Source organism: Stegodyphus dumicola, chromosome 8 (assembly GCF_044657685.1).
Source record: "Stegodyphus dumicola isolate Sdum_Otavi_A_Nest chromosome 8, ASM4465768v1".
Lineage (NCBI taxonomy): Eukaryota > Metazoa > Arthropoda > Arachnida > Araneae > Eresidae > Stegodyphus > Stegodyphus dumicola.
In genome coordinates, this window is record NC_140775.1 from 171,253,617 (window position 1) to 171,272,746 (window position 19,130).

Genomic DNA, 19,130 nt, shown 5'->3' on the forward strand with positions numbered 1-19,130 from the left:
TTAAAAAGCCACATACTTTGAAGTTTATTGGTATAATACACATTTTTACAGAACTGAAAGAAACTAACTTTCTTCGTAAAAAATAAGATTTTACTTGTACTGTACATTATAGACATTTATAAAAGGGTATATTATCTCAATAAGTACAGATTATAAGTGAGGACTGTATAAGTATTTGTGTACATGTATATATATATATGTCAAAACATAAGTTTTTAAATCAATATGTACAAAATGAACATTTCTTATACCAACTTTCCTGTAATGCAACTTATCAGTTACTGTAACATGAAATTTACACATCTGAGGTTCGATAGCAGAAAAAGCGAGCTTCCTTTGAAATTAAATGAAAAACAGGCATTTTTAGATATACTGCTAGATGGTACACTTTTTTAGTTTTTAAAAAAGTTTTATTTTATCAAAATATTAACAGCAGAAACTCCTAGCTCCAAAAAAATATCAATTCATGAAATAAAATTTTAATCATCATAAAAATGATTGTCAAAATGAAATTTTTATATTTTAAAATGTGAAAAAATAAAGCGGATAAGAAGTTGCTAAATATTGTTAAAGCAGATCAAAAATCTGAAAGCATATATTATACTGTAAATGACTGATGGCACAAGTATAAGCTTAAATTATCTTAGATTATATCACTTGGTTGAATTCAGAAACAATTCTACAAACTTTCAAATCATAATGTTTCAAAGCTTTATGAGAAAACAATATAAAATAAATAACTATATCTATATATGACTAATGTAAAGTAAAATATGTCACAAATACCAAGACATTGTAAAATTTGAGATATTTAATAAGCATAACATTTATCACATACTCAAAAAATGAAATGATCTTGATTTGAAAAATTATGCTTGAAAAAATTTCACAAATGTTAGAAACATTAATCCAATAAAATCCAAAATTAAGAAAATAAAATTGTAAATGTACCCAGAAGTTCAAGCAAAAAATGTTAAGTATGTTTAACTGCTCATTTTGAAGCAACATATCAATATGAATATACTCTGATATGGAAATACAATTTTTTCAAATTTTTATTTTATTATGTAGGGTATGACTGTGCTTAGCAAAGTATTACAAGAGAAATTTATGATAGTATTGAGTTTAAAATATAAATCCACAATTTAAAGTAATTGAAATAAGTATATTTTCTATGCAAAAATTTAATAACCATATTTAAAACAACCAATATAAGTTATAAAATTAGCATGCAAATTCATATTCTAATTCATGTAACTTTTATCTATAAAAGTAAACAAAAAAAGAGAAGGACAATAAATGGTTCAATATTGGGGCATACAAAATAACATTACAAAATCTATTATCAGTTATGCTACGAATCTTAATAATACATCCTTAAATATATAAATTTGGCATAGCATTATAAGTAAAAGGTTTAAAATTAATCAAAAGTGCATTTGTTGTACTTTTATTCTGCTCAATTTGTTAAGCAATTTACTGCTCCATTTAAAAGATAAATTCAAAATCTTCCATAGTAATATAGCAGTACTGGCTATTTTCTAGGCTGCATGGAAGTTCTTATATTTCTCATAATGGCAACATCTGCCAAAAAGGGGTTCTCATCTTTAGCATCTTCAATGAGATTTGAAACTATCACCCAAAAGTGTTTTTTAAACACTTGATATTTAATTTTTATTTTATAATTAACAATTCTGAATCTTCTACCTTTCTTTCTACCAGCAACTCCAGTATTACAGATCTTCAGAAATTATATATCTGCCATGTGAATTTTCTGCATATGCTAAATACAAAGAGGTTAGAATATAAGGAGGTAGGGTTCAACTCAAAAAATTCATCCTCAGCGTCTATATTTGCCCAAGCAGTAGACTCATGCAAGGTGACTTGTCACTGCCATGTTTTTATAAATTTTTGAAGTATGGGATCTTGTGTTGCATATGGATATATGAATAAAACTTAAACTCCTGGTGTTACATTTCATGCATAAATATTAATTTTTTTATGTAATTTGGTAAAATGCAGAAAAATAACAGTGTGCTGTATTTTTTTCCATATGTGAAAAATAAAAGAATCAAATTATATTAAATACATTGTCTTGTTTCTGTTTATAACTGGTATCTTTGTTCCTTAACAAGCAATGATATATGCTAAGGTTTAAACTATAGTATTTGAACATTTTAAAGAATTTGTTTCATAAGTTCCATGAAAAATTTATTTATTATTACAATTTTTATGAATCATAAAATTTATACATAAAATTAATTTTAGTGTATTATTCATTTTTATGTATTGTGAACTATGAATATAATTTGTGTATTTGATCAGAGATAAATTTCATCTCTATTTGTTTTAACATTTTGGATTTTATGATTCCATGAAGGTATTTGATTGAATGAAGACGAATCAAAATTACCACGTTTCTCCTGTTCCTCGTGTAAAATATTATTTACATAAAGTACCAGTCTTCTAAAATTAGTTCATATAATGATCTATTTCAATGACACTGCTTTAACCAATAAAAAACATGTGAATTTTTATTTTAGTATATTACAGCTTAAAGCTAAACTATTAAAAGCATATTAAAATAACTTTTTCTATTCCTGAAACATTTTAACATAATATGATTCTTTAAATTATGAAAATTGTGAAATCAGAAATATCCGTTTTTAACGGAAAAGTTGATAAACACTCAAATGGTATATAATAAAAACTTGCACAAATCCTTGAAATATGCAGAAATAAAATAATAATTTTAAAGGCTTTAAATGTTATATATATATATATATATATATATTTGGATTTTGCACTATTTCTTGATAATTTCCTTTACATAGTAAAAAAAGATATTTTCTCTATTACTTCCATAGATAACATTCCATTAGAAATTTAATGTATTTTTACTGGAAAATACATGCATGGAACATCATAGAGACAAGTACATGAAGCCAGAGAGCAAAGTTTAAAGTTTCCAAACATGGTCGCTGCTTGTTTGGTAGGTTTCATTCTCAGATAATAGAAGAAACAGTGAACCTTCCCTTCTTCCATTCTAACCTCCTTGACTAAATATTTTCTTCTATAAATTGAAATAAATGCATATATTTAAAATCTAATCAGGTTTAAAGAAATCACAAAATCTGCTTTCATAGGTGTGGGTAAGAATGGCATATACTACCTAGTTCTGAAACGAAAATGTTGTATTTTAAAGCATTTTTCACCACAAAGTAATCATCAATTATCAAATGACTGTTTTGATAAATGATAAAGGTTTGCAGCAATTATACAACTAAGTCAGTTATTAATTTTACAAATGAGCTTTCATAACTGCCTAACTCCTGGGCTCAAACAATACAATACCTCCATTATAAATAAATAAAAACTTTAAATGAATGAATAAATTAAAATTATGCAGAAAAGCAAGACGAAATGGCAAAATGAGAGAAGAAACTTCTATAAATATAGACTTTTAAAAACAATATGCAATTTTTATACAGACAGCTTTCCCTAATTATAATAAATTTTATTTCAATAATTTTATGAAATTCAGGAAAAAATAAATAAAATAATACATATATATATCTATATATCTATATATAAAAACATACATAATATCTACAGTTCATAAGAAATATGAAAAGGATATAATCATTCACACTTAAAAATTTTGCTATAATCATGATTAAAATTACTACTTCCTTTTAAGTTCATATTTAAGGAATTAGAGTTGTAATTATATTTTTATGAAAAAAAAACTAAAGCTACACAAAAATTTAAATAAACTAACAGCAAAACATTGAGGAAAATCAAACAGACATGGCCGCCTTTTGTTTAGTTTTAAAAAATCTATTAAAAACTTAAAACATAAAAAACCCACTTTTCTTGAATTAAAAAAAAAAAAAAATTACACATCAGCAAACTATGTTACATAACATATCTACCTTATTCACTGATCACTTAAAATTCATTTAATATGCAAATGGCAGTAGAAAACATTACATTAGCTTTTGTAGCACATGTAGAAAATCTGCTCACATCACTGTAATTATATGACTTTTACATATTTGCAAATACATTAAGGCTCTTCACCAACACATGATAAAAAATGCATCTACGATTTCATAATTTTCACATAATATTTTTAACAAATTTCCTTATTTCATTTGTTCAATTTGAGGTAGATTAATAACACTGGAATGTTCTACATGGCTTGTGCACACCTCTAATTCTATCTGGTTTTTGAACGACTTACTCTTGGTACTGCATGGGAAAATGTTTTCATTAGCAATGCCACGAGTCACAATATTTTTAACATTCCGTCTCCTGTGCTTCCGTTTCTTGGAATGATGATGATGATGGTGGTGGTGACGATGATGATGATGGTGGTGATGATGTCTGCGATGTTTATCTTTATATTTTTTATGATGTTTAATTTTGGCATTACACTTTCCTGTCGAATCCACACTTTCAGTTTCCTTGGGTCTTATTCGACGAATAGTTTTACATTTTGACCGTTTTCTTTGCTTTTTTTCTGATTTAGAAGCATTTATGCTGTTTATTACTGCATCACTGGTTTCAATACTGTCATGGTTTTCACAAGTTTGACTAGGCGAAAGGTGACATTCAACGAAACAGCTATCATCGCAAGATGATTCATTGACACTAGTGCAACTTGATTCTTTGGATTCATTCTCATTAGAAGTATCTGAAAATAAGCATAATATGTAAAGAAACAAAAGCAAAAAAACAAAAACAATACTGTACGATTATATATTTGTTTGCTAATGATACAGGTACAAGCAGGTAAGTTCATATATGCCTTCCAAAAGAAAATTGTAGTGCATTATGATATAACAACCACTCACTACATTACACTCACTACCCTTCCCTACACTAAAAAAACATGCAAAAGAGCAATTGATATAAGTTAATTTAGCATAATATGTGGATGGGATTTCATTTCATCTACTTCAAAGAAATAAAATCTATTTATTTTTAATCTTAAGCTTTGTTATAAGAATATATCACAATGGTAAAATAGTAATCAAGAGGGTGGATAAGATAATCAGTTGAATACAAAATTTACATTTTTGGAGGAATAAAGCATCAAAGGTGTGTTTTAAGTCAAATGTATAAGGAAATAATATGCTGCTGTGAGAAAAGCAGTTTTAAAATATTCAACACTTGACAGGGATACGTGCTCAATTCTTATTAAATAAACCACAAGTTAATTTTATAGCTAAATTTAAACGAAACAGTTACTTGATAATTAAAGGTACATAAATTCAAGGCAAATGAAAAAGCTGCATTTTTAAACTTAATAGTTCTTTCCAATTATGAAGTCTCTTCAGATATTTATGATGCACAGAACATTTTAACTGCTTACGGGTTTTTAAATATGTTAGTAATAATCAGAATTAACAACATGGCTGGAACTGTAAACGTCATAGCATAGCTTCAAGGCATAAAGTGCAAAACCTTTTTTCCTCCACTTTAAATTTTACTCATTTTTTAAGAGAGCGGATTTCATTTAATTCAGCTCTAAAAAGATAAAAAATAAATATCATCATTACATGTTTCAGACATGAGATCATTAACCATTACACAGCTGAATTCCTTCAATCAGCACATCTTGATACTAAGGTTGTGAGGATTACTGAATTTTGCAGATTACAGGTTTCCTGAGTTCTGTTTCTTCTTTTTATCACCACCCATCCTCCAAATTTGTATAAAATTTGGATTGTTTGTGCATTTCATTTAGAACTTAGAATACGAAACGTTGCAGATAAATAAATTCTTTTATACATGTTAATTACATAAACTCAAAATTAATATTAAAAGACATGCAGAAAACTGCTAAATAGCTTCAATTATTAAATAAATTAGCTTCTATACTTAATGTATGTTATAAAAATTGTTACTTTTGTTAAAAAAAGTTTATTAGTATATTTATATTAGAAAAATTTTCTGTTAAATTAAACATTCTGGACCTAATGAAAATCGGAATTTTGCTGCCTACATTAAAAAATGAATCCAAATTAAGAAAATTCAGATTATCTGGAGTATGTAGCATAACAGCTCTATGGATTTTGCAGTGGTATTTTGTTTCTTTTAAAGAAATCCAATAACTACATATTAATTGAAAAAACATTAATAATATCAAATGGATTAACTTTTGATAAATTATTAAATTATGACCTTGTGCTCATCATTATTAAAATAATTTAGAAATTAACAGTATCTTTCAGATAAATCTGCATTTTTTCTAACAAAATCCCCATTTTTGAAAATGCCGATAAAATCTTTAGCACTTTAACCCTGCTTACTATCTAGTGATGCCACCAAAAATTTACGCATTTCTTTTCTGGAATCTTGTTGACACTGCATATTTTTAAAATTAATATCGCAGCACAGAAATACTTATATTTGCTAGGCATTCAAGCTGAATTCTTATGTATCACATTGTTAATTTAACCATTTTTACTCATTAATCGATATTAATAAGAAATCAAGGCACAAGAATCCAAATCTTTCTGCACTTTTTGATGCAAACTTATATCACAAGATACACAGTCCTTCAAAACAACATCTTGCATAGTAAAATTTGCATATATTTTTGCCATATCAAATGAAAAAGGACTTAACAGTTAAATGTATGGAGTAATTAGATAAACTTCTTTCACATAAAAATAAAAAATGAATTATTAGAATTCCAAGCATATAGCTAAGTCTTTATCTTGCAGTAAATGACCTACAATTATTTATCATTTAGAAACCTGTTTATGTTCATAATGTATTTTATTGTACAGAGGCTGTTCACACTTTTTAGACGATTTTCTAAAATCCCTTCTAAATATTCTGGTATATAATAACAATGGATTTTTGAGCTTTTGGACTTTCAAATTATCTGAATGTCAACCTACAAACACCTCTTTGGACTTTGGAAAGCTGTTCAAGAGAAATGGGATAAAATACCTCTACCAATTCTATAAAAGGCATGAGAAATTACAATGCACTAAGATAGTGAAGAATAAAGTTTATCAATTAGAACAATTAAAACAAAAATAATTTTAAGTAAAATATTTCTGTAAATACAATGAAATTGTCTAAAAAGTGTGCGCACAGCCTGTATATTAATTTCTTTAAACTACACTCAAACAAAAATTCATCAATTATTTCAATTGCTCAATAGATAGCATTGCAGTATTAATAAAATCAAGGGGAATTTTCATGCAATGGAAGAACTAAAACTGTAATAATCTTTGGCCATACTGGGCTTGTTATTTAACAATATATTATGAGAGATTTCAAAAGAAATGCAGTTTTTCTATAAAACACCTCCATTTAAACATGGAAATAAATTCTTTGTTGTTATAACACTGCAGAAGCTTTCTAGAAAAAGATATTATTCAGAAAATGTTATTTGCATTTCTTTCTCATAGTATCTATCATCGAGGCTATGTGTGTCCTTCATTTTGAAGACACTATTCCTCAGTAATATGCCTTTAATTTGTTAATAACTAAAGAATTTAAAACTAGTTTATGGGAGAAAAGGAAGTTCAGAATATTTCTAGACAATGTATTTTAAAACAGACTTTTGGTACGACGATTAAGGTATTTACTACCTTCTTCAAGATAAAGGTCAAACAGCAGTGAAAGCTTTCCCAAGTTGCAAATTGTCTTCCCCCCCCCAAAAAAAAACTTTAATTGTGAGCAGCTTCAATTAAAAAGATTTCCCTAATAAAAAATGTTGGAAATAGTAACCAATAATGTATATTAAATCATACATCACAAGTTATTTCCATAGCCAGACAATATGCCTTTAAGATTAAATTATTAAACTAGTAACACAATTCTAATAAATATATTAATCAGGAAAGAAGCTGTGCGGAAGAATAACAATATGCATCTAACTTTTCTACATATTAAACTTTTTCTTTTTCTTCATTTTTATTGCCAACTTCACTGGAATTTAAAAATACCTGACACTGTGTTTAACATTCTTAGTAGTCTGAAGTTTAATTACTGATTGTACTCTGTGATACTGAAAACAGCCGAACAAATATTTTTGTTGAAAGTTCCAGAAATGTAAAGTGCTCCTTTTGGTAAAATAAATTTTATCAGGATATCATCAATTATGTGTGCATTCATTCTATTATGAACCCATATGCACATATCCATATTTTAAATATAATAATGTTTATGTGCACCATTTCAGAACACTAAAAAACAAACATTTCAGTTTTACATTTATACATTAACCAGTATAAAGCCACAGAGGTATATAATAAGTGTAGCAATATTCTTGTGATTCAATGTTAAAAATTCTCACCACATTTTTTCATCTTCATATCGAAACTTCGTGTCCTTGAAGTTTGTCTTCTGGTGCATCTTTTGAGAGAATTATCTGCATTCTTGGATGATGTCATTTGAGAATCCACTTTCTGCCCAGGTTCATCTACAAAGCAAGTTATAAAAAATCAATGACATATTTCATATTATACTAGTTATATAGATGAAAAATTAACACACTGAATCACATAACAGTGATACACAATGTTCACACACACACACACACACACACAAAAAAAAAAAAAAAAGAAAGAAAGAAAGAAAGAAAGAAAGAAAACGCTGAAAAAGATATATAGTCAAATATGTATTTCAACAGAAAATTTCCCTTTGTTAGAAACTGTGTAAAGAATTGCCAATAACTGAAAGAAATATATAATTTTTTTAACTTGTACGCAACACTATAAAATAAATAAATTCAAAGTATCTGTACTAGTTCATTTTACTTGGTGGTTAATTTATTGCAACAGAGCAGTTTTGCATTACAAATTTGAATTCCAATCATTTAAGACTTTTTATTGGGAAAAATCTACTACTATGACGTTACTGTATTCAAGGCATACAACCTGAGATGATTAAAGCAATAAATTGACTTTTTTGTTTAATTACAGCAAAACTATTAGGGGTACTGCTAATCAACAGGGATGTTTTTCTGAACGATTCACTAAAGAAAACTGGTTTCTATTTTTATTACACATAAAAAGAAGCATAAAAGCTTCATGTAACCACACTACTCCAACTGCCTGGCATGGCTTATTAAACTACTACCACTTCCTGTTTAAGTCATTTGGTTACTGCTGAGCAAAAACATCAAAACCAAACAAAACAGAAATAAATTTTCAACAATGCTCAGCACACAGAAATGCTTGATTTGGAAAAACTCAGCTCCCTCCCTCAACTATTCTAATGATCAAAGATCTAAATTACCCTAAATACAGAATTTTGCCAAGGTTCAACTGATAGAATCCTCCATCTGTTTACTCTAAGTTTTGCATGACTTAACAGAAGTGAAATTCAATTTTTGTATTCAATGTTTTAAAATTATCATGCCTAAGCACAATGCTAAATTAAAGTTGACGGATGGAAGGGAAAAAAATTAAAAGGTTTCGTGAAGTGCATGTCAGGGAAAACAGAAATCAAAAGGAATGAGAAAAAATATATGCTGTTGAGCCAAAATTCTGAATCAAGCTCAAACATTCACTTATAGAAATTATGAATGCATAGTAAATCTTTTTTTCTTTATATAATATAATTCTAAGAATTAATACTTACGAGGTAAAATATCTGTTGGTATCAATCTGATGTTTTTTATAGGGATTTGCCCTGAATCTCCATCATCAAATAATACAAACACCCTTGGCTCCGACCAGTCAGCACTTGGAGATGGTGCTTCAGGAAAAAGTAAAACAGAAAATGTAAGAATATTTGAAACAGAGATAATATTAAAAAGACAGCAGAGAAAATAATCTCAGTTTGCATATATGGATAAGTACATATTTAATGTAACGCATAAAATGATTTCTAAATATCAAATCTAAATAAATAAAATAGAAGCAAGTTATTTAAGAAACACATTTACTGCAATTTATGGTCAGAAAGCTATCTTTAAAAAAAAAAAAAAAAAAAAAAAAAAAAAAAAATTAAAAAAAAAAAAAATTCATGCACAAAATATATATTAGTCACCATTTAAATATGAAAATTACTGCTTAAAAAAATTATTCTCAAATACTTAAAGAGATTGAATACGGCTGCTTTAGCTTGCAATATAAAAATACCATAGTATTTTATCTAACAAAGTTCTTCACAATATAAAATGCAATCAATTTATTAAATCTCCATGACATAGTAATTTAAATAACTTTATGTTCAAACACCAAGTATTCACTTGCAGCAAAATTTGACTGAAATCTTCGATAACATCTTTTAATAATATTTTTGGCTTTAGCTCTTGGTCTTTTCTAAAATTAACAGATATTAACTCACATTTTTTCTATTTCATTAAAAATGTACAGATTCCAGATTGTGTGTGCTTAAAATTTTATCTAAACTCCTAATGCTAGCATTCCATTTTATCCAATTATTCCCAATTTAAGGAATATTTCCTATCTGTTCATTAAATACTTAATCATTCAAGTTTATCCATTAGACTAATTAAAAACGCACCATAAAAATGTCTCTTTAAAATTAAGAATCTCTTTTCTTTATCATTCCAGTCTCTTTTGATGCCAAATCACTATTTACCAAACACTCCACTGAAGAACTAAGAAAACAAAACTCAGTTTTTCTATATGACAACTATATTTTTCATGCAATAAAATTTTAAATTGAAGGCTTCTTTTAATTTCCCTTTATTCTCAAGTTTGAGTGTATTTATTAGTTATACTAAGAAGTTTTCTATCAAATAAAATAGTATTCCATATTAATTTTTTTAAAACTTTAAATAAGTAATATATTACTCTATTTTCTTTCAAAAATAAAATTTGATAAATTATACATCGTATCTTAGTTTTTTACCTTTTCCAACAACACCTGGATATAAACATCGATACTGTTGGCTCCAGTATGCACATACTCTAGTACCTTCTGGAAGATCTGAAGTCAAAGGCTTTGATTCTGTAATCTAAAAAGTATTAAAGCATTAAACAACATATTCAATAAAAATGAGAGGGGAACAAAAAATTCTATCAGAAATATAACACATGGCATTAGAGACATGCTTCATTAAAACATTGTAAAAAATGTTCATAAAAATTGAATCGCTCAGTTTTTAAGCAGTACAGACCAATTAAATTTTAAAAACCCTAAGTTTGACCGAACATAAACATTCTGAGAATCAGCCATCTACAGAATAAATCTGACCTCGTATTTTTCGAAATGGTAACACCAACCAAGGACTGTGCATATTAATGCTGTGCCATGGTTTTCAACAAAGAGAACTAGGTATGAATAAAAACTAATCTTTTCTAGATGACCATCCACGTTCCATAAAATTTTGGTCTCGAGTATAGTCGATTGTCTCAGAAAATAAAATGCAATGTCCTCAGAAATATTAGTCTGTTTTAGAGGTTTTGCATCAAGAGGTGGTCACCAAGATAAGGTTTACAATATTTTGAATGCGATGAGAATGAGTAGAGTAATGTATAATACGTCCTTATAAATTTGCAAATATCTGATGAGGAGAAGAAATCTATCTGATCATGCTGGAATAAATAAATGGAAGTAGGAAATCTACTTTAATTATTTTAGTGGCATCATTAAAATAAATTGTTTTCATAATTTCTTTTTTCCATCATTTAATTTCACATTCAAACATGAAAGCTATAGGATTTTTTATTTTACAAAGCCATTATTGTTGAATTTTGAAGCTTCTGAAACTTTTAATTCAATGGAATTAAAAATTTTAGGGTTATTAAATTAAATAATGATATTATTCAATCAAAACATGCTTTTTGTCAGTGAATAAAAAGATATCACAGTGTGCCCAGTGGGGAAGTAATATCTGCTTCAACTGTTTTTAGTGACAAAAGGCTTTCTTAAAAGGAGATAGTATCATTTCATGATAGAATCTGCCTAAAAAGAACACTACCAATCTTGCAGATGATACCAATACTCAAACAACTGAATCTTCCAGGAAGATTCTAAAGCTTAAGTTTCTGCATAACTGTGCTGTGTATCAAATCACAAATGTATCCGCATTATCTCGTATAATGACAGTGGCGGTGAATTTTCCTGGCATAAAACTTTATGCATTTATAAAAAACTCTCTCAAAAAGAACACATCATAATAGTAAATAGGGAAACAATTCCAAACCCACAGATATTACATAGTTTTTAAAATTGAAAAACATACATTATGGAAAATGACATAACTAAATACACTAAGAGTTATGGAATGGTAAAACTGATCAATAACTATTAATTTAGAGATTGTCATTCTTATGATGTAATTATTCATTCTAATTTCAGATAAATGTAAATACTTTGCATACATCTTAATAAGACATTAAATTACAGTAAAATTCAAATAAAAAGTCCCCACACAGCAATGACTATCTACACCAATGAACTAACTACTACAGCAATTAATTACATTTTACTTACAAAGGAATTTAAAATTTTAAATAGCTAAAAATAATAATAATAGTACTAACTGCTTGTGACAGCAATTCTTCTCGTGAGAAAGAATGAAGTTTATTGCCTCGTTGTCCATCTAAAGCAATGCCATATCTGAAATAGTGAGAACCATTTTTGTATTTTCTTCTGTATTTATAAAAAAATTCAGAAAATTAAAATCACTGAAGATATAGATATAAAACACTATAAAAAAGCTCTTAAAAAGGCTTCATATTCGTAAAATAAAAATTGCATTTCAAACTATTCCCAACAGATTTTTCTTCATTACATTTCAAGCAGAATACTAAAATCTGCTCTTAAATGAAAATGAAATAAAAGTTCAAGAAATACATACTTGTCAGACAACTGAAGCTCTTTAATACACCCTGCATAAAATAAGCCATCTTCCAATGCTAATAAACGCTGTTTCTCTATTAAGTGTTCAGCTTTTAATCTGCTAGGTGCTGAAAAGAGAAAGGGAAGATTAATCAAAGAATTATAAAAATGAAAAATATTGAAAATATATAAGAAAGCCATATATATATATATTTTATTATGTATCAAACATAACCTTCTGTCTGCTTTTATTAGAAAAATATCTAATGAATTGGTAATTATTATAAGTACCACTTACTGTCATTCACTTTGTTAAATTCCCCCCTCAGAAATGATTAACATTTATTTATTTATTCAAAGAATCTTTAGTTAAAGACAGAAACATCCACTTCCTTTTCTCAGACAATCTCTCATTTCACAGCAATATTACTGCATGCTTGCAGAATTTATTAAAATTTAGCTAAGGTATGAAATATAAATTTTGCAATTACAACTGAGGCTTGAACAATAAAGATTAGGGCATCAACTACTTAATACTGAAATTAACTATTAACAGCCTACATTTATTGGAATCTTACTAATATTGCATGCAATATGTATTATATAATGTACTATTTTTGCAACAAAGTATGATAAGAAAAAGAAATTATGAAAACTGTAATATCAGAAGATTTACGATACTATAATTAATTTATCAATTACTCAAGTTTATGTTTTCTTTTAGTTGCATAAATCATTTGTTTTAAATAACATGAAATACTATGGCTATATATAACATTACCATCAGATTTGAGAAATTAAAAGCTTTAATACGCATACTTTATTTTATTGTAGTAATGAACAACCAGTATCTACATGAATACGTGACTTATGAATTCATGACATTTTTATGCTCAAGCTAAGCTGTTTGGATTTCTTCAAACTTACAAATTAAAAAGATTAACATATTTATTGAGGAAGAGGAGAGGATGAACACATGTACATCTAATGTAGCTGCATCGCATCTTCCAAACCAAGTATAATCCAAGCATCAGTTGCAATTGTTTCAAAGTAGAAACACATTACGTCTTAATACCTAAAAGATATTTTTATGCAATAATTACCTGGTGAGCCCAAAGGATCTTGAGATGCTACACATGTTTTCTTTATCATACCAACATTTTTCCTTTCATCTAAATTACACTTCATGAAAGCATCATATAATTCTTCAGGAACTCCATCCTGCTAAGTAAATAATAAAGATTATTTATCACTTTTCCTTCTATAAACCATACTTAACGTAAAAATATAACATTCTGAAACTTCATTAAGATTTTATTGCAGGGTTTAAATTTTCAGTCGATACTTACCTTTAGATCATTGTCATCTGATAGAGAACCAGAAGTATCAAATAATATCCTGCTTCTCAAGTGTTTGGCAATTATAGTCTCTGTATAAAAAAATAAAAAAAAAAAATTATAAGTGAAGTCAAAATACTAAAAATTTTCTTGGAAAAAAATCATTTTAACCAACTTAACAGATTTATATTTTAGTGAAATTTTGATTTTTATAACTATTTATATTAATCTTAATTTCTTATATCTAGAAAAAATAATAAAAGCATGAAGAGTGTTTCACAAGAAAATTTAACTGTTGAAATTTCAGAAACATACAAAACAACCTGATTGACCAGCATTTATTGTAATTTCATTACAGCATTGTACAAACAACAAGCAAATTCAAAATTTGCCTACTGTTCATGTATTTAAAATTAGAGCAGAAAAACAGCTTCCCCATACAAATACAGCAATAATTTTATATTACGTTTCTTTAAATAACCATAGACAAGAAGTATTTAATCACAATTTTTCATTAATAGAATTTTAATAAATTCATAATATTTAAAGCAATTTAGTTGCTATTCATTTATATTTAGAAGAGTTTTATATTTGGCTAGTAAAACATTTGCCATAATGTGAAATTTATAATTTAATAGAAATGGCATAACAGCTTTAATGTGTTCCATATACCATCTTGAAGGAGAGAAAAAATGAGTATATTTTTGGAAAAGAAGCAGATAAAATATTAAATTTTTTAAACACTTTTCCAGACATATTTTGACATAAAAAATAATGTGTTAAGCAATGAATGTATTTTTATATTATCATTTGTAGTTTTTAAAATAAATACAATTTTTATAATTACCACTAAGTTTACTTTGTTTGGAAGGCATGAATTTCTTCGGATTATCAGATTTTCTCTTACTCGGTACAGTCTTTGAAACTGAAACTGAAATTCAATACATTTTAAGATACCATTATAAAAAAATAACATTTTATAGTTTTTAAAAGTAAATACCAATCATTTTAAACAAATATTATGTAAGTATATGTAATATAACTTAACATTACCATGTTTGAACATGCCTTGAAAAAAGAAAATGCTTTAAGATGACTAATGCAAAGTAAAAGATAACTTTAATTTCTAAATAAGCCAGTATATAAATATAGCTCTAGTACAACTAAATATTAACAGCTTTTATTATCATTTGTTTAAAAAAAAGATTATCATCAACTTAATCTTCAATTTTTTATTTAGCGATTTAAAAAAAAAAAAAAAAAAAAAAAGAGTCTGTTTTCTTTAAACCATTTTCTGCTTATTTGCTTACTTAAGTCAAGAATACATAACCAAAATAGAGATGACAATACACGCAGATATCATGAACCGATGAGAAGTAATTTCTAGCATAAAGCATTAAAAAAAATTAATAACTTAAAAACAATGCTTTCTACGAAAACTAAGACTTTATCATACATAAAAGAAAGCTGGGGGGGGGAATCTATGCATTTGGCCATTTCTTTATTAGGACTGAAATTCATTAAGAAGCTATTAGTGCTTAGTGACCTTTAATCAGCTGGTCACAGCTGAGTCACTAGTTCGAATACACGTGATCAGAGAATATTATTAAGAAAGTATATTTGCATTCTGAGACTAAATAATTAAAAAAAATCTTGAAAATCTTAAGAGTTGCAAATGAATTGCATTATAGGTTTAGTATTTTTAAAATAACTAGTTTTAAAATAAAAATGCATATTGAAGGAGGGAGAGAGAAGGACAATGATTAAAATTTCAATAAATTTTCACATTTTAAAGAATAATGATAAATATTTTTTTTCAAAGTTAATTATTTTTAATGCAATAATTTCCATCAGATGACATTTGATAATTTTAAAACTATTTAAGTTAAATGAAATATCAAAAAGCAATTCAAAGTACTATTGATAAGAATTTAAAATTTTTAATTTTATTATTATTGACTATTATACTTTGTACTTCAAGCCAAATACTGGCAAATCAATACATTAATTTAAAATTTTAGTTACAAGTATAATGTGCCAAAGGTCATTTAAACTTGTCATACTGACAGTCCTACAATAAAAGGTATTCTTAGTTTTATTTCTCCTCCTATAATTATACAAGGATTATAATTTGCAAATTACCTGAATCATCTAATAAAAGTGATCTTTTACACTTCTTACTAAGATTCTGTGATAAATGACGTAAGGAATAGACTTTGGTATTCTTATTGTCAGAGTGGTTATTGGTTGCTTTAGAAACTTCTTCATTCAAACGATCTTTTGAATTTTGACTCTCTTCCATATTTACAACATTCTTCTTTTTAACTCTTTTTGGCTTTTCTGGAGTTGCTAAATCTTCATCAGATGACTTTATAGTGATACACTTTATATTGTATTTCTTACAACTTCTTCTTGTAATTCTCTTCTCTGTTAAATTTAAATCAGATTTTGGTAACAATTCGTTTTTCAGAACCTCAGGAGCATTTTTCTTCACACTTTTCTTTGCTTCAGTGTCATCATTTTCAACCTACAAAAATAAACAAACCCGAAAATAATAAATAGTGAAAATTATCAAATATTACCAATATATTTTTGGTTATGTAACTTTTCATTCATAATAATTATTTTAAATTATCTATCTGACAATAAACAGAACTCCAAATTTTTTTTCATCTTGATACTCTGTTATAGAAATGGCCATTCAAAACAATTTTATCATTCGAACCATATTCCCAATCATGAAGAATACTTTTTTTCGCCGCCCTTTAAGTTAGTAACCGAGATCTAATCAAACATATACAGTCAAAAGTCTTTAATCCGGACTCGTCGGTACTTCGGCGATTCCGGATTATAGATCATCAGTTTAAATCTAGTAAGATAGCATGCAGAAATTATAAAATTAAAAATATGAAACCGTAATTTATGAAATAAAGAACAATTATGATCTAAAGGGTATCAAAATTTACAAACAAAAAAGGCTTAATATTTATTTGTTTACTTCATTAAACATTTCTTTCAATGTAAGTTGTTTAAGTTGCTTCGTTTTATGTGATAATACTTTCTCTTTAATTCTATAAACAGACATAATTTCTTGTTCAGTTACAAAGTTCCGCTGTTCGAGTCCTATAATCTTTAGAATATGGTAACAAATAATCGCTGTGTCAAGAATACCGACTAATTTGTCAATCCAAATATTTTCGTTTTCAATAACCTCTGTGTCACTTTTCTCACTATCGGCAGCGAATTATAATGACGAGGAATTTGATTTAAATCATATCAAAGACGGAGTACATCGAGATGAGATACTACATTTAGTTAGGAATAAAATAAAAACATCCAAATAAAATAAAACATCATCAAGCAAACAAAACCAAAACAGCCAAATAAAATAAAAACACCTGCCCTGAAGATAAGGATAGTGCTGACAGATCAACTTTCAATTCATTGCGCGCTGCGACGTTCTTAGCAAATAATTCTGTCACAAATTGATTATCTTTTAGTTTATATACGCGAAAAATGCTTCAAGCTTAGCAAATAATTCTTTTATAATACATAAAGAGCCAAAACACCAAAACATTATGACCACCTACTCTAACAAACTGTGCAAAGTGCGAAAATGATTCCTTACCTTCTCCAGCAGCAGTCAAAAACCATTCCCACTTAATCACCTGCCCTTCATGTCATCCAGATGAGTTCATTGAAAAACGTAGAGATGGTTATAACGTTTTGACTTCAGTGAATATAGAATAACTTACATCTAATGATCAAATTCAGCTTCAAGAGATGAAACTTCATTTCTGTATTTGGAAGTTATCTCTTATGAGATCTTTTTGTAAAAAATACGATGTATATACCGCATGACTTCCTAGTACAGAACATTAAATTATACGCATTTTTACTTGCATTTCATTTAAACTTATTTCCTCGAATTTCATTAGAGATATATTTCTCATTCAATTAATTCAGTTCTCACTTCGCGGCAAGGCAAAAATACATAAAAACTCAAAATACCTTCCATTCAAAATTGGAAGATGTAGAAAACATAAAACACTAAATGCAGTTAAAACAATTAAATTCTTTTACAATTAAGATTAGTGTGTTTCTACACAAAAATAAGCAGCAGGAATTCAGCCAGCAGGCAAGCAGGCACAGATGCCATGAAAAAAATCTTCTCTGAATCTATTTTAAAATTTGTTTGGTGAAAAAGAATAATATATTTTGTCCTTACGTACATGTCATGCAAAAACATCGTTTAATTGCATTCAATAGTGATCAAAATGGTTATTTTCGTTTAAATATGATACTCGGATTTTTTTTGTGATTACAATACTTCCTTTACTTAAAACAAGGAAGTAAAAACTGTACCTTTTTGGTACGAATAACTTTAATCAGATAGAAAATTAAATCACTTTTAAATCTTAATTTGAAATATATTTTTTTATCATTTTGTGTGTTTGAAATGAATTTTATATCAATTTTTACATATTAAACCACTCATATTGTAATCTTAAAAAATGTCATTAATATTCATTAAAGAAGAGAATAGAAGATAGATGATCATTCACATAAAAAAAAATCTTTAATATCAGAGTAATTGAATAATTCAGATACACGAAGGACCAAACAGTTCATTAACCAAGTAAAATTTAGTTTGAAGACGTGAGAGATTCTCAGCGTAAAAAATTAAATTACATTTAATAAGATAAAAAAGAAACTAGTATTTCTACTGTATTTCTACTTTTCCATTACAAAAATTAACAGTTTTAAATAGAAAAATTACCTTTTCTGATTTTATTTCAAATGACATTTCATTCTCAGAAGTCAGGAAGCCCTGGTCACTATTTGGACAAGAAACAATGCTACTTAAATCTGTACTCGAAGCAGTGCTATTTGATACAGTTGAGGTTTCTGATAGCCTCTTTGTGCATTTATGTCTTCTTTTTAAATAACCACCAGATAACCTACGAAAAATATACATTAAAAAAAACTTCAATAATCAGT

At 27.3% G+C, this 19,130-nt stretch overlaps 1 protein-coding gene across 5 annotated transcripts in view; it reads right to left on the reverse strand.

Annotated features, from left to right (window-relative positions):
* LOC118199119 (uncharacterized) overlaps positions 1 to 19,130 on the reverse strand; it is a 196,576-nt gene continuing 177,446 nt past the window's right edge. For 4 of the 5 annotated variants that reach the window (XM_035370921.2, XM_035370915.2, XM_035370917.2 and 1 more), the window contains 11 exons: positions 18,910 to 19,090; positions 16,272 to 16,656; positions 14,977 to 15,060; positions 14,142 to 14,221; positions 13,896 to 14,016; positions 12,812 to 12,920; positions 12,495 to 12,570; positions 10,858 to 10,963; positions 9,616 to 9,732; positions 8,327 to 8,452; positions 1 to 4,699 (listed from right to left, as the gene is read on the reverse strand). In XM_035370921.2, the coding sequence (XP_035226812.1) occupies positions 4,149 to 4,699; positions 8,327 to 8,452; positions 9,616 to 9,732; positions 10,858 to 10,963; positions 12,495 to 12,570; positions 12,812 to 12,920; positions 13,896 to 14,016; positions 14,142 to 14,221; positions 14,977 to 15,060; positions 16,272 to 16,656; positions 18,910 to 19,090 (1,936 nt within the window). In that variant the 3' untranslated portion in view covers positions 1 to 4,148. The remainder of the gene's footprint in view (positions 4,700 to 8,326; positions 8,453 to 9,615; positions 9,733 to 10,857; positions 10,964 to 12,494; positions 12,571 to 12,811; positions 12,921 to 13,895; positions 14,017 to 14,141; positions 14,222 to 14,976; positions 15,061 to 16,271; positions 16,657 to 18,909; positions 19,091 to 19,130) is intronic. The other variant, XM_035370920.2, reaches the window with a different exon arrangement.